At 37.3% G+C, this 12,764-nt stretch overlaps 1 protein-coding gene across 1 annotated transcript in view; it reads left to right on the top strand.

Moving 5' to 3' along the window:
* The window catches only part of DOCK1 (dedicator of cytokinesis 1), a 597,377-nt gene that overhangs the window by 341,601 nt on the left and 243,012 nt on the right, over nt 1–12,764 (top strand). The window contains exon 37 of the mRNA XM_014587219.2: nt 12,125–12,226. Coding sequence (XP_014442705.1) covers nt 12,125–12,226 — 102 coding nt within the window. The remainder of the gene's footprint in view (nt 1–12,124; nt 12,227–12,764) is intronic.

Below are 12,764 nucleotides of genomic sequence, written 5' to 3' on the forward strand. Positions count from 1 at the left end.
TTTGGGGCACGCAGGCCCCCGGCGTGAGTTTTAAGCCACCGGGTCCAAGATGTGAACCGCAGTTGACTACATGAGAGTCCAGGGACTCCATTACGCTAACTGCTGGCCCCTTAGATGTTTTGGAGGATGTATTTGTAAACTGCTTTTTTAGCCAAACCAAAACGTTGGTCACAGATACCATGACACAACATCCCATATTGTTTCATATATTTCTTTTTTTTTTTAAGAATTATTTAATTTAATATTATTATTATTTTAATTAGCTATAGGGCTTGTGCACTCACCAGAGAGAAACAGAGATTGAGAGAAAGTGAGGGAAAGTGAGAAAGGAAGCCACCAGGTCTAAGATTTGAACCATGGTTGGCCATGTGGCAGTCCAGTGCCTTAACCACCATACCACCTGCTGACCTCCATATTATTTCCTAAGAATAATTTTGCTGCATAATATTATGACATCTACAAAAATTAATGATTCCACAATATAATTTCTAATCCATATGTAAATTTATTTCTTCCATGAGAAAGAGAGAGAGAGTACCTCCAACGGGGTCTTCACACTGTTATCCAGCCTGTTTCAGCCAATCCTGTGGGGAGGGGCAAAAACCTCTTTATAAGAACATGTAGCCATTCCAAAAGGGCCCACTGTGCTACTGCCCTGCCCTCAATTCACTTTTGTTTTTCAAGAATACAAGCCAGTTAAAATGTTTCATGTTCTGGATCTGTTCATTTCCTCATCATTGAACATTTTTGACAAAAAATACAAGCTACAAGCTAAAGTGTGCTTAAGCATTCCACCACACCAGTGGGCTTGACTGTAATTAAGAAGACTCCGTCAGGCAGTATTTTCATATGAGTGGTTGTCCAAAGACCTTTCACCTACAGTTTCAGTGCCCATTGACTGAATCAACCATTTCTATTGGAGTTTTAAAATGCTGGTGTTTTCCAAGTCTCCTTTTTTCTTCTTTGATTAGCTTGCAGTCTTCGGTGGGGAATAGCTTTCCCTCGCAGCCATCCTGCCCTGTTAGGTGTAGCTGTAGGGACACTTGGTGTTTTTGCTCACTCAATGTGTTAATTCCTTTCCTCTCATCCATTTTGATACTCAGATTGTCTCAGTCCATATATAGCCACAGGAACCTCCTCTAGCCACCTCATGTGTCCTTTTAACATGGTCCTGCTAGGGTTGAAGACAGTCATGACTCATGCTCTCTTTGTTGTTTTCCTAAGTGGTGATTATCTACTCCCAAGGAGCTCAATGCTTTCAACACACTGCACACTTTTCTCTTTTCTTTGTTGATTATTGCACTTATTATTTGAGCCTTACCCCCTGCGTTTCCTGTACTTTTTCCCTTTTCTTTTCTTTATTTGTTTATTTTCTCTCTCTCTCTCTCTCTTTCTCTCTCTCTCTCGTGGCTTCTCTTCTCCCTTTTCTCTTCTTTTTTCATTTCATTATCAGGTAGCATGTGCATTGAGCAGAGAGAAACAGAAAGAGAGGGAGAGAAAGCTCCCCCCAGGAAGGTATGGTCATGCTGCAATTCCTTCTTCATTTCTCCTTCTATCAGGACCTTGAACATCACACATATGTGCCCAGTATGTTTCTCAAACTGCCAGAGCCAGAATTTGAATCCTGGTTGTCTATGTCCAGTCTACCCTTCCTTATACACTGGGCGAAAGGCCAGCCCTACCCTCAGAGTTAGTTCTTTTTTTTTTTTTTATTTTTTTTATTTTTTATCCATTATCACAGAATCTCAGTAAATTTCAGTCTTCTCAGGACTGTTATAAAGGTGAGACAGTGGATAGGAGAAGCCCCAATTGGAAATGCTTCCTGCTTTGTGTATTTTTCTTTACACAACTGTTAAATAGGTAGTTTATTCTTATAGAATTTTTGGGGGTACCAACAGATTGATCACATTAACCTATCAGGTGAATTTGAAAATAAGTAATAATAGGACCAACAGTTAGCATAATGGCTATGTCGCTGAACTCCCATGTAGTGGACTGAGGTTTGAGGCCTGGACCCGGTGGCTTAAAACTCACACTGGGCGTGTGTACGTGCGTGCCCAAGATCCTGAGAGGAGAATAGAGGAGAAGGGATTGCAGCCTGGCCATTCCCCCTGGGGAGTGATTTCTCGCTTTCTGTCTCTATGTCTCTCTCTGTCTTTCTGGCAGGCGCACACGCCCTATAGCAAAAACCTTTCCAAAAAAAAAAAGAAGAAGAAAATAAGCAATAAGGCATTTAATGCCAAAAATATTTGTGGTGGCTTTAAATAGTTGTTAGGAAACAAACTACGGTAATCTACTATGATGTGTGGTGTTTAATAATATGTATATAATTATGTCTAAATATTTTGTAATTAATAGCAATAATATCTTTATAATTATGTATAAATATTTTGTAAGAAATAGCTTATAGCTGAGATTATGTTTCCGTTATACAATAATCTCATATTTCAAAATATATTTTATCCTCCTTAGGATTCATTATTTTTTTAAGCATTCAATATATTATACAATTCCTTCTCACTACCTCATTCAACCATGAATAACATTGAGGATAGTATCCTTTTTCTTTTTTTCTTTTTTTTTGGAGAGGTTTTTGCTATAGGGCACGTGTGCTCACCAGATAAACGAGATAGACAAAAAACGAGAAATCACCTCCCAGTTAGGATGGCCTTGCCACAGTCCCTTCTCCTCCATTCTCCTCTTGGGATCTTGGGCACGCATGCACACACGTCTGGTGTCAATTTAAGCCACCGGGTCCAGGACTCGAACCATGGTTGACTACATGGGAGTCCAGTGACATAGCCGTTACAACTGCTGGTCCCAAGAATAGTAACCTTTTGTGATTCATGTAGAGACAGTCCATTTTACCTAGACTTTATAACGATGCTAGTAATAGTATCTTTTATGGACAGAAGTCAATTAAAAAAAATGTGTGGACAAATCGATCTTCCCTTTCTATCCTAAGAGTTTATTAAAGACTGAATTTCTCTTGTTTCTATTACAGTGTGCTTACGGATATTGTATATCATGCAGTAAGACTTGGAAAATCCTAAACTCCTTAAAACTTTAATATTATCTGATTTATTGAGTTTATAAAAATAAAATATAAAATTTGCTGCTTTACTATCTATCTTGCATTAGCATCAAATGAATTATATTTAGAAGTTGCATATAAAATGTGTCTCATTATTCTATAAAGTATAAACTTATATGTTAAATTTGATTATAATTTATTTTTTTTCTTCATAACATATGGGAATATGTGCTTAAATAATTACATTGAATAAGTAGCAAATAATTGTTATGGGTAACTTAAGATCTAAATATTCCCTTTCGGTGTATTTGTTCCATAAACATCTTTCTACAATTACTGCCTCTGTAAAATTGAAATTGATTTTGTTTTTAAAATTAGATTTCTTTCCTTATAGCTTGTGGAATGATACATGATTCCAGTACTCTATGAACTCAACCAAGTACTCAATTTAAATTCAAAATGCAGGTTTAATTTTGTTGCTTATAATTAAAAATGGCTAATAGATGACATTAATGTACGTTATCAACTGTACTATTTTCAGTTCTGTGTAGTTTCTTTTTACAAACATTCCTCATCCTACAGTCCTTTTACAACAAGGAAATCACAGTCTTTTGGAAACTAAATCAGTAAAAACTAATCATGCATTGAATAAAGGCATCATGGAGCTGAGTTTGTTTCTAGATTAAAAAAGAATGAAACACATCCTTATTTTTACCATGAGTTGTATATCTGGGGAAGGTGCAGTAAGGCAGGTGATGGGAGTATACTCTCAGTTTTCCATGAACTTCAGTTTTAACAATAGCACTGGATTCCATCTTTTTTGTATTTTAATTAAAAGAACATGAAATACTTTCGTACAGCACAACTATAATTCTTGTGTCTTTTTAGGTATGTAGCACAGCACCTATCTACTCTGTCTTCCTAACATTGTTCTTTGTGCATCTTTGATTATTATTTTTTCCCTTATACTCCCTTCCTCCCCGTGCAATCCTAAAAGACTTTTAAGGTAGCGCTAAAGAAATCCCATGTGATATGAAAATATGTAAGTAAGGAAACCAGAGCAAAGGGCAAAAGCTGTCTTACTTTTATTTTAACAAATATAAAATGAGAAAACAACATTATAAGGATTATAGAATTTGGAAGGATTTTCCAAGTTCATCGTTATTATTTTATTTTACCTTTTTTTTTTCAGTTTGTGATAGGGCATGCACACTAGCAAGAGAGAGAGAGAGAGAGAGAAAGCACCCCCAAGGGAAACAGCCATATTGCAGTACCCTCTCCTTAATTTTCCTCTCAGGATTTTGTGCACGCATACACACATACCTGGCACGGGTTCAGGACTTGAACTACAAAATTTGCCTTGTGGGATCCAAAAATCTCAGCCATCTTGCTGCCAACTAGCCCCGCCTATTATTATCATTTTAAATCTGAGTAATTTATACATGGCTTACAAGAGCAAATATTTTGACTTATCTTGAAAAATCAGCCCTCTCTGTGCCCAGTCTCTATTCCCAGTCTACAAGCGGCAACTCTTTTTAACACTTCTTTTTTCTTCTATCCCAAGTGTTTTAGAATCATTGTTTTATCCCTGGTACTTTAAAATTTCACAAGTCTCTCAGTGCTAGCTCTCATGGGCCCTTTTATTCTGGGTATGTGTACCCTTTTAGATAAATGATCTTATATCATTTAATTAACTAAATTTTATCTATAAAAAGTTCAATTTTTTTGAGATGTAATTTATATAGCATTGAATTTATCTACTTAATGTGTAAAGTTTGATGGGCTTAACTCACAGAGGTGCTTAACTATTGCCACATCAATTTTAGAGCATTTTGATCCATCCTAAAAGATACTTATCCCCATCAGTCATCACTTCCCATTTCTCCCTAAACCTCTAGCTGTTCACCATAACTAATTTATTTTTTGCCTTTATAGCTTTGCTTATTTTGGACAGTTCCTATAAATGCAGTCATGCAATGTGTGGTCTTCTGTGATCACTTATCAATTCCAAGAGAGAAGTCAGCTAGAATTTTTTAAAAAATTATATTTCTTCCCTTTTTTGAAAGAATTATTTTATTGAACTTTATTTGTTTTATATATTTATTTTATCTTGATCAGAAAGGGACAGAGAGAGAAGTGAGAAAGCAAGCCGCCAGGTTTGGGACCTGAACCATGGTGGGCCATGTGGGAGTCCAGTGCTCTTCACCACCACACCACCTGCAGGCCCCTGTCTTTTAAGAGCTAGAAAGACAGAGAGAGAGAGAGAGTCAGAGACAGCACCCTCAAGAGGATCTTGATGCCTTGATCCAAACTGATCCAGCCAGCCAGTTCTCAGACATTGGCCTGCATGTGCCCTGTGTGTTCAGGAAGGTCTCCCTGGTCATAGGAGTCAGACTGTTGGATTGTTGTGTTTTATTGCTTCTCTACCTCATCAGCTGGAATTTTGATAGGGATTGCCTTGAGTGTGTGGATCAATTTTTGGAGTGACATCTAACAATAACAATGTAATGTCTTATAACCCAGGAACATGAGATATTTTTCCTTTTATTTAAGTCTTCTTTCACTTTTTAACAATATTTTCAATTTAACAACATTCAGTGTCTTTCACTTATTTTTCTTAAATATTTCTTATATTTTATTCATTTTGATGATTTAGTAAGTGGAATTATTGTTTTATTTTTGAATTGCTATTGCTTGGTTATAGAAAGACACTTGATTTTTGCGTTTTAATCCTATACCCTGTAACTTGCTGAATTTATTTAGTAACTAATAGTTTTTATAGTGAATCTTCTGTCATTTTGTAACAATACCTTTTGTCTCTCCATTTTCAGTGTTTTTTGTTACTGAAGTTTTTGTATCTTTTTTTTTCTTATTTGAACTCCTGTCTATTAGATATTGAATCCCTCAAATAGATTCTTTATTTTCTTATTCTCCCTCTCTTTGTCTTTGTCATTTTGTTATAGTTTCCAAAGGATTTCATCATTTTTATCTCCCCACACTTCTATTATAATGTTTATTTCTGCTAATATATTTTAAATATTTAAGAATTCTTTCTGGAAGTCTATTTCTTTTTATTTTTTCTCTTAAATGAAAGACTCAACTTTCAATTATGTTACTTTTTCTTTATTCTATTCCTCATAATATTGCTTTAAAGTATTAATTCTTTGGCTTGCATGCTCCCCCCAAATGAAAGTCACTCAAAATTCACCAAGTCATACATCTTCCTACCTTTTCAATGTTTTTCCTCATTGTTTTTTTTAGTAGAAATGCATGTCACTGGATAGATAGTTTTCTCCAATTTTTAATGATGATTTTTGAGATAGTTTATTTTCGTCAATGTATTTGAAGTATAAACATCTAAATGAGAATTCTCCTTCAAACTTCTGCCATAGTGAAAACAGGAACACATTTTTAACAAGACCCCACTGGAAATCATTTAATGTAACCCTGAATTCAATCATTGTTATTTCCCTTTTATTCAAACCCTTTAGCACCCTCTACAGTCAGTGCTCCTGGGTCTCTGTTGTGCCTCCAGCTTATGGCGTTTTGAATGGCCAAAAAACCTTTTGGAATTAAGAGAATTTAGAAGAGTTCTAACAGTTTCTGCCTGTGCCATAATATATGCTCTCTGTAAGCTCCAGAGTCAAGTGAAACTGCTTTTGCCTTGTCCACACAATTACCAAGAACAATTTCATACCCTACCATTCAAGTCACATGGTTAAGTCTGTTTTTTGTTACACCTGCACAGCCCTATAAGACTATGAATTAAGACACTATGAATTAAAAATTCTTGGAATTTTTCCTTCTAATTCATTTACTCACACCTTAAAGATAACAAGACCCTCAATTATAAGGTATGTCTCATCCTGAGTTTCCATTCTCACTTTTGCCTTTTTTTTCTTTTCAACTTTTGTTTCTGTATCCTGCAGCAACATCTCATTTTCAACTTGCCTTTCTGAAAATGTCCCCTGCTTTATCATTGGTGCTCCATTCTACCTACTGTCGGTTCTACCTGCCCTCTATTCTACTTGTCCACCTGCTTAGTACTCTGAGGGCCCTAATGGGATTTCAAACCAGGGGACTAGTGGTAGACTTAGGGGGACTGCTGAATGCTGGGCAAGTTCAGTCCAGGGCTTGAGGACTTGTGCAAGGCAAAGTCAAGTCCACACCAACAGGGGGAGCCCTTTGAGAAAGATTCTTGAGGATAAAAAGGGTAGATAACGCAGGACCCAAGGGCAGAAAGAGTTGGTACTTCCTGCCAGATGAGATCTTTTTCTTTCAGAACCATCTGTTCATAAATTAATCAATTTTCTGTTTCTGAAAATAATCTGGGCTCATTCTCCCTCCCTTGATGACTATCTGTTGTGTTTTTTTCCTAGTTATTTCTTTCCCTGTGCCATATATTTTTTATATTGCTAAATGTGTCTCTACAATTATGCCCAGTATTATTCTTCAAATATTTTCTCATGTTATGAAAATATTTAATATTTACATGGTTAATGTTTAATGATTTAATGGTTGTACAATATTTCATAACACTATTGTCAGTGGAAAATAACCAACTCTAAAAAAATTAATAATTAATGTGGTTTATTTCCAAACAAAATATGAGTGACCTAGCCTGGAGAGGAGGCAAAACATGCCTTTCTCTCAGGGTTATCAGGTACAGGGGTTCCTTTTATTTGACTGTGAGAGTGAGAGAAAAGAGTTTGGAATTTAGTGAAAAGTTTTCCCATTGGTATGGCCCCAAAAGGCAGGATATGTGGAAGTGTGTGTGTGGGGGGAGGGGGACTTGTAGGTTGTAGGTGGGTTTTACAGCTTTTCTGGTGGTAATTGGAAAAGGAAAGTTGCTGAGATTAGAAAGGAATGTACTTTAACAGTGATAAGGAGGCTTAATATACATCACAAAGGTACTCCAGTACTATGCCAAGAGCTGGAGGTAGGAAGTATCCTGTTACTAATGGGCCAAAATGGTCTGTGGACATCTGTGGGCATGATTTCTCCAGGCCCTCAGAAAGGACTTTGGAGAAACAGGAAAAAGCAGTCAGAATTTTGTCCACACTATCGTATGATTGCTTATTTTAGCAAATAAAAATAGAAGACTTCCACTTCAATTTGAACTTAAAGTAAACAATAGATAACTTTTTCTAGTATATCACATGTATATCCCATGTGATATTTTCAATGCAATATTAGGGACATATTTACTTATTTTTGTTTATTTGAAATTCTAACTGAATGGTGGATCCAGTATTTTGTATAGTAGCCCTACAAAATATTATATTATTTACACAGTATTGTACTTTTGAAGATTTAGATATTTTCAGTGATGCAGTGAACGTTTTGGGATGTAAGTTCCCTATTTTGAATTACTTCCTTAGGTAGATTGTTAGAAGCAGAATTACCAAGGAGATGAGATTGTTTTTTCCAAGACGTTTCAAACCTATCACCAAATCGCTTTTTAAAAAGGTTATAGCAATTTATGCTCCCACCAACAGTGTATGAGAGTCCTCATTCCCTGCACCCTTGCTAACATTATCATCACTTAAATGCTTCTTTGCTATTTTGGCAAGCAAATAATGATATATCATTTTCATCTTTGATTACTAATGAGGTTCACATTTTTTGTTTATTACGCATTCAATGTCCTGGTTTTCAAATTTTCTGTAGGTGTATCCTGACTTATCTGTCCCTATTTTGCATTGCTTTGAAGTCATGAAAGATTTATCTTCCTTCTATTTATTTACTTTTTTTAGTCAGCTGCTGGGGCTGGAGCCCAGTCCCCAGGCTCAGGTTTATGGTTGAGTTCTGCACAGTGGCTTACCATCACCCTACCCGCCAACCTATACATCTTTAGAAATAAAATCTTCAGATGACTCCCAAGCGCACTTAAAATAAATCAATTAAGGTATAGAATAGTAATTTTCTTCCTAGCCTGCAGGACGAAAGTTTTCTTTTCACCACTCTTCATTTTTGTTGCTAGTGTATAACTGGTTTCAAATACAGCTTCTATAAATACCCACTTTGCCCACCCTTATAAGCCCACAAATACACTATATAGGGTTTTGTTTTGTTCATGTGAGCAGTAAAGCTTCAGGGTGTCGGAAGTACTTCTCCCATAAAAATACTGACCCCCAAGGATGAGGCTCTATTCTCAAAGGCAAAGTGTTTCTGTGCATGTTAACAGACATGTTACAATGGAGTCTTATGCCTCTACTTGGAAAGCTGAAATAGCAAGACTTGTTTTGTAAGAAAGGAAAGACTTCTGAACCACACAATTTACTTCTGGAGCTTTCGCTTAGGCTAAGTAAAGAGGGCATGTGCAATGTGGGGCAGCACCTCCTCTAACTCATCTTGGTGGCCTGTTTTTCTAGCCTTCCCAAGCTTAGTCTATTTAGTTACCATTGGGTGGCCTTCTCTGGGGCATTCTCATTCAGAGAGGAGACTTCATGTCTGATCATTTGTGTATTCCCAGGACATGCCTGTGGAAATTGATATGTTCTCTTTAGTTTTTCAGTTTCTGAATCATGTAAGTTTCCTTATTCTTTGTCTTGTATGAACTTTTCATCATGGCATGACAATCAGTTTTCTCAGTCAAGTATGGCCACATCACCTCTTCGAGTATTTGACCTGACTCTAGATGCATTGTTTGTTCTTTGTTATTATTCTGTGCTCATGCCCTCAGCATTCTCAAGATCCCTCAAAGGTCTTCCTTTTTTTTCTACTTACAGCTTGATATGTTAAGTTAAGCACATTGATGTATTGCTTTTATTTATAAATAGCTGGTTTTATGATTTCAGTGATTCTTTTTCTTTTTTTTTTTTTTTCATTGTGAGAGAGATTTTTGCAGGGTGCATGTGCAACCCAGAGAGAGACGGAGAGACAGAAAGAGAGAAATTCCCCTTCAGGGAGGATGGCCATGCTGCAATCTCTTCTCCTCCAGTCACCTCTCAGGATTTGGGGCAGGCATGCACACGCACCCGGTGTGAGTTTTAAGCCACTGGGACTCCAACAGAACCGCGGTTGACTATGTGGGATTCCAGTGACATAACCACTCTGCCATCTGCTGGTCCGATGACTTCAGTGATCTCCATTGTTTCACTGTTTTCATTTGCAGAACACTAATTTGTGCACTTGTTAGGCACTAGTAGGCCAATACAGGCCTCTTCTCATGCTGGAAAAGCCCCTCTTTCAGCAGAGAGGAGACAGGTGTCAAAGGGCTGCACCAGGGTAGAATTTGGGGCATAATGCTCTGGAAGCCTTTCTCCTTCCTTATCTTCTTCCAACTTTTTCTGTCAACTGCAGGAGTGGGAAAAAGTGAATCTCTTCTGTATTGGTCATCAGCAGTGGTCTCAGATTTTTCAGAGAAAGGATTAAAATGTGCATTTTGATAACATAAAAAGAAATGAGGCTGGCCACCAAGGCTGTGTAGCCATATAGTGCTGGTTTCACATCCAGCTTGGCCATTTACTCCCTCAGAGAGTAAAACCTCTGAGACTCAATTTCACTGCCTATAAAAAGGGTCAAGAAGAAAATCTTTCCTGTGACAGAGCGAGGCCATGACTCTACTGGCCTCAGCATAGTGCCTGGTTGGTCAGCATGTAATATTATTAAGACAGTTATCCAAATGATGGCATCTAGAAAGAGTTGACAAGATACAAAGGCCAATTTTCTTGAACTCAATGGTATGTCAAATATTTACATATTTCTAAAAATCATCTTCATAAATACACATTTTGCCATTTTACTAGTCATTTCTCCAGTAGAGAACAAGCACTGTTTGGCTCTTTCTCTGAACACCAACTTGGAATCTAAATCTCAGCAATTATCATCATTCACAAATAATTTACATTTCTGGGCAAATGGAAGATACCATATCATCATTATTGTATTTGTTCAATTTGTGTAATGCTTCCTTTGAGAACTCATTTGGAAGCATGTATGTATACTATAGATATAAATCGGATTGGAGAAAATATTGGACTTTAACATTTCACTGTGGAGCACATATTCCAAATTGATATAAAAGACATTTAAACATTCAAATATATAGCTTATAAAAGTAGAGTTAGTAAAATAATGCAATTTGGGAACTCATTTAATAAAAGAAAAATAGGGACATGTCTTAAAGTATGTCTTATCCTATAATTTTACCAGACTTGCACTGGCTTAGTGGGAGAAAATGTATGTCCTAGGTTTCTTAAAATGTCATTAATTTAGGGGAAGATACTTAAAAGCAACAAAGGCTTTACAATGTTGTTACCCACAAACCCTAGAAGTGAGAAATTGTGGTTTATGGCAACAGAAGCACCAACCAAAGCAAATGCCCTTCCAGGCACTTGTGTGCGTGCACGTGTGCACACACACACACACACACACACACACCCACACCTACACATACACTGGCCAACTCCATGTCTTGACATTACTTGACATTACTTGTTGGTTTCTTTTTTTTCTTTTTCTTTTTCTTTTTCTTTCCACCTAGCTCTGTCTGGTATGAGAAATTCCCATCTCTCCCACTTGACATTCTGATGAGACTGCATTCCTCCTCCCATTCTTCTCCAGAAGGAGAATTGGGCCATAACTCATTGTGGAGTCAGTGGTGATTGCCTCTAAATTGGCCAAGGGGGATACAGGCAGATTTTGAGAAATAAAAAGCCTCTCTTTGCCATGGCCCAAGAGAGGGGACTGCACACACATTTTGCCTGTAAATAAGACCAGCAAGTTTCCAAGAAAATAAAGAAGAAAAGTGACCATAATTTCAATCCTGTCTTTAATTTTTGCATATTTAATACAAAAGTATTGAAAATGTGTTTTTCTATTCTGGATAACTGTGTCCAGAAGCATTTAATGCAGTGAGGGAAAATGAGAGAGAGATCCCCCTTCTCCAAAAAAATCCCAAGGTTGAAAGTGACCGATAACTTACGCCGGTCTGCGTGAGCAAGGAGTAGCAATTCTTAGGGTTGCCCACCCATGCCCCATTGCTTTTCCCTGACAGTTTTGAAAGCTGCACTCTTGCTTGGCATCAACTTTTCCTCTAGTGTTTTTTCTCTCCCTATCTGATTCTGTCTTTTGATTCATTTACAGGGAAACTTTGTGGCTTGCATGACAGCTATTTTACGACAAATGGAAGATTACCATTATGCCCACTTGATCAAGACTTTTGGAAAAATGAGGACTGATGTGGTGGTGAGTATACTTTTCATGTTTTTCACATAACCATGTTTTAGGGCCAGCATCTTAGGAAAAATACTAATGTCAGTATTAACATTTTAAATGGATTTTGCATGAGCACTTGCGACTGTTTCTGAAGTCACCCGGGAAGGTCTAATTGAAACTTTTTTTTATTTTTTGAGGAGAGGTGGGGACCAACAGAGATAGGTGTTTTTGACCGAATCTTACAGTGTTGCACTCCTACTGCCCCGGCCTCCCAATTAACTAGGATGATGGATGCTTGCAACCACGCCCTGCATGTTCAGGTTGGCATGGGAACAAAACCAGCACCTCCCATGAATCTTCCAGTTTCTCAAGTGGTAATGCTATCCGTGTGTCACTACAGCTGGGCCTGAAGACTGTGTGTATTAAGTCAGAAGTCCTGACTTTCAAACATGCTTCTAACCCTGAACTAGAGAAGGACTCATGGGCCTAAGACCAGAGAAAGCTTTTCTCTTCCCGGTTTCACTTTTCTCTCCTGTGCTTTGACATAATTGAAAATTTGGGATGATAC

Source organism: Tupaia chinensis, unplaced genomic scaffold (assembly GCF_000334495.1).
Source record: "Tupaia chinensis unplaced genomic scaffold, TupChi_1.0 Scaffold000197_1, whole genome shotgun sequence".
NCBI classification, from domain to species: Eukaryota; Metazoa; Chordata; class Mammalia; order Scandentia; family Tupaiidae; genus Tupaia; species Tupaia belangeri.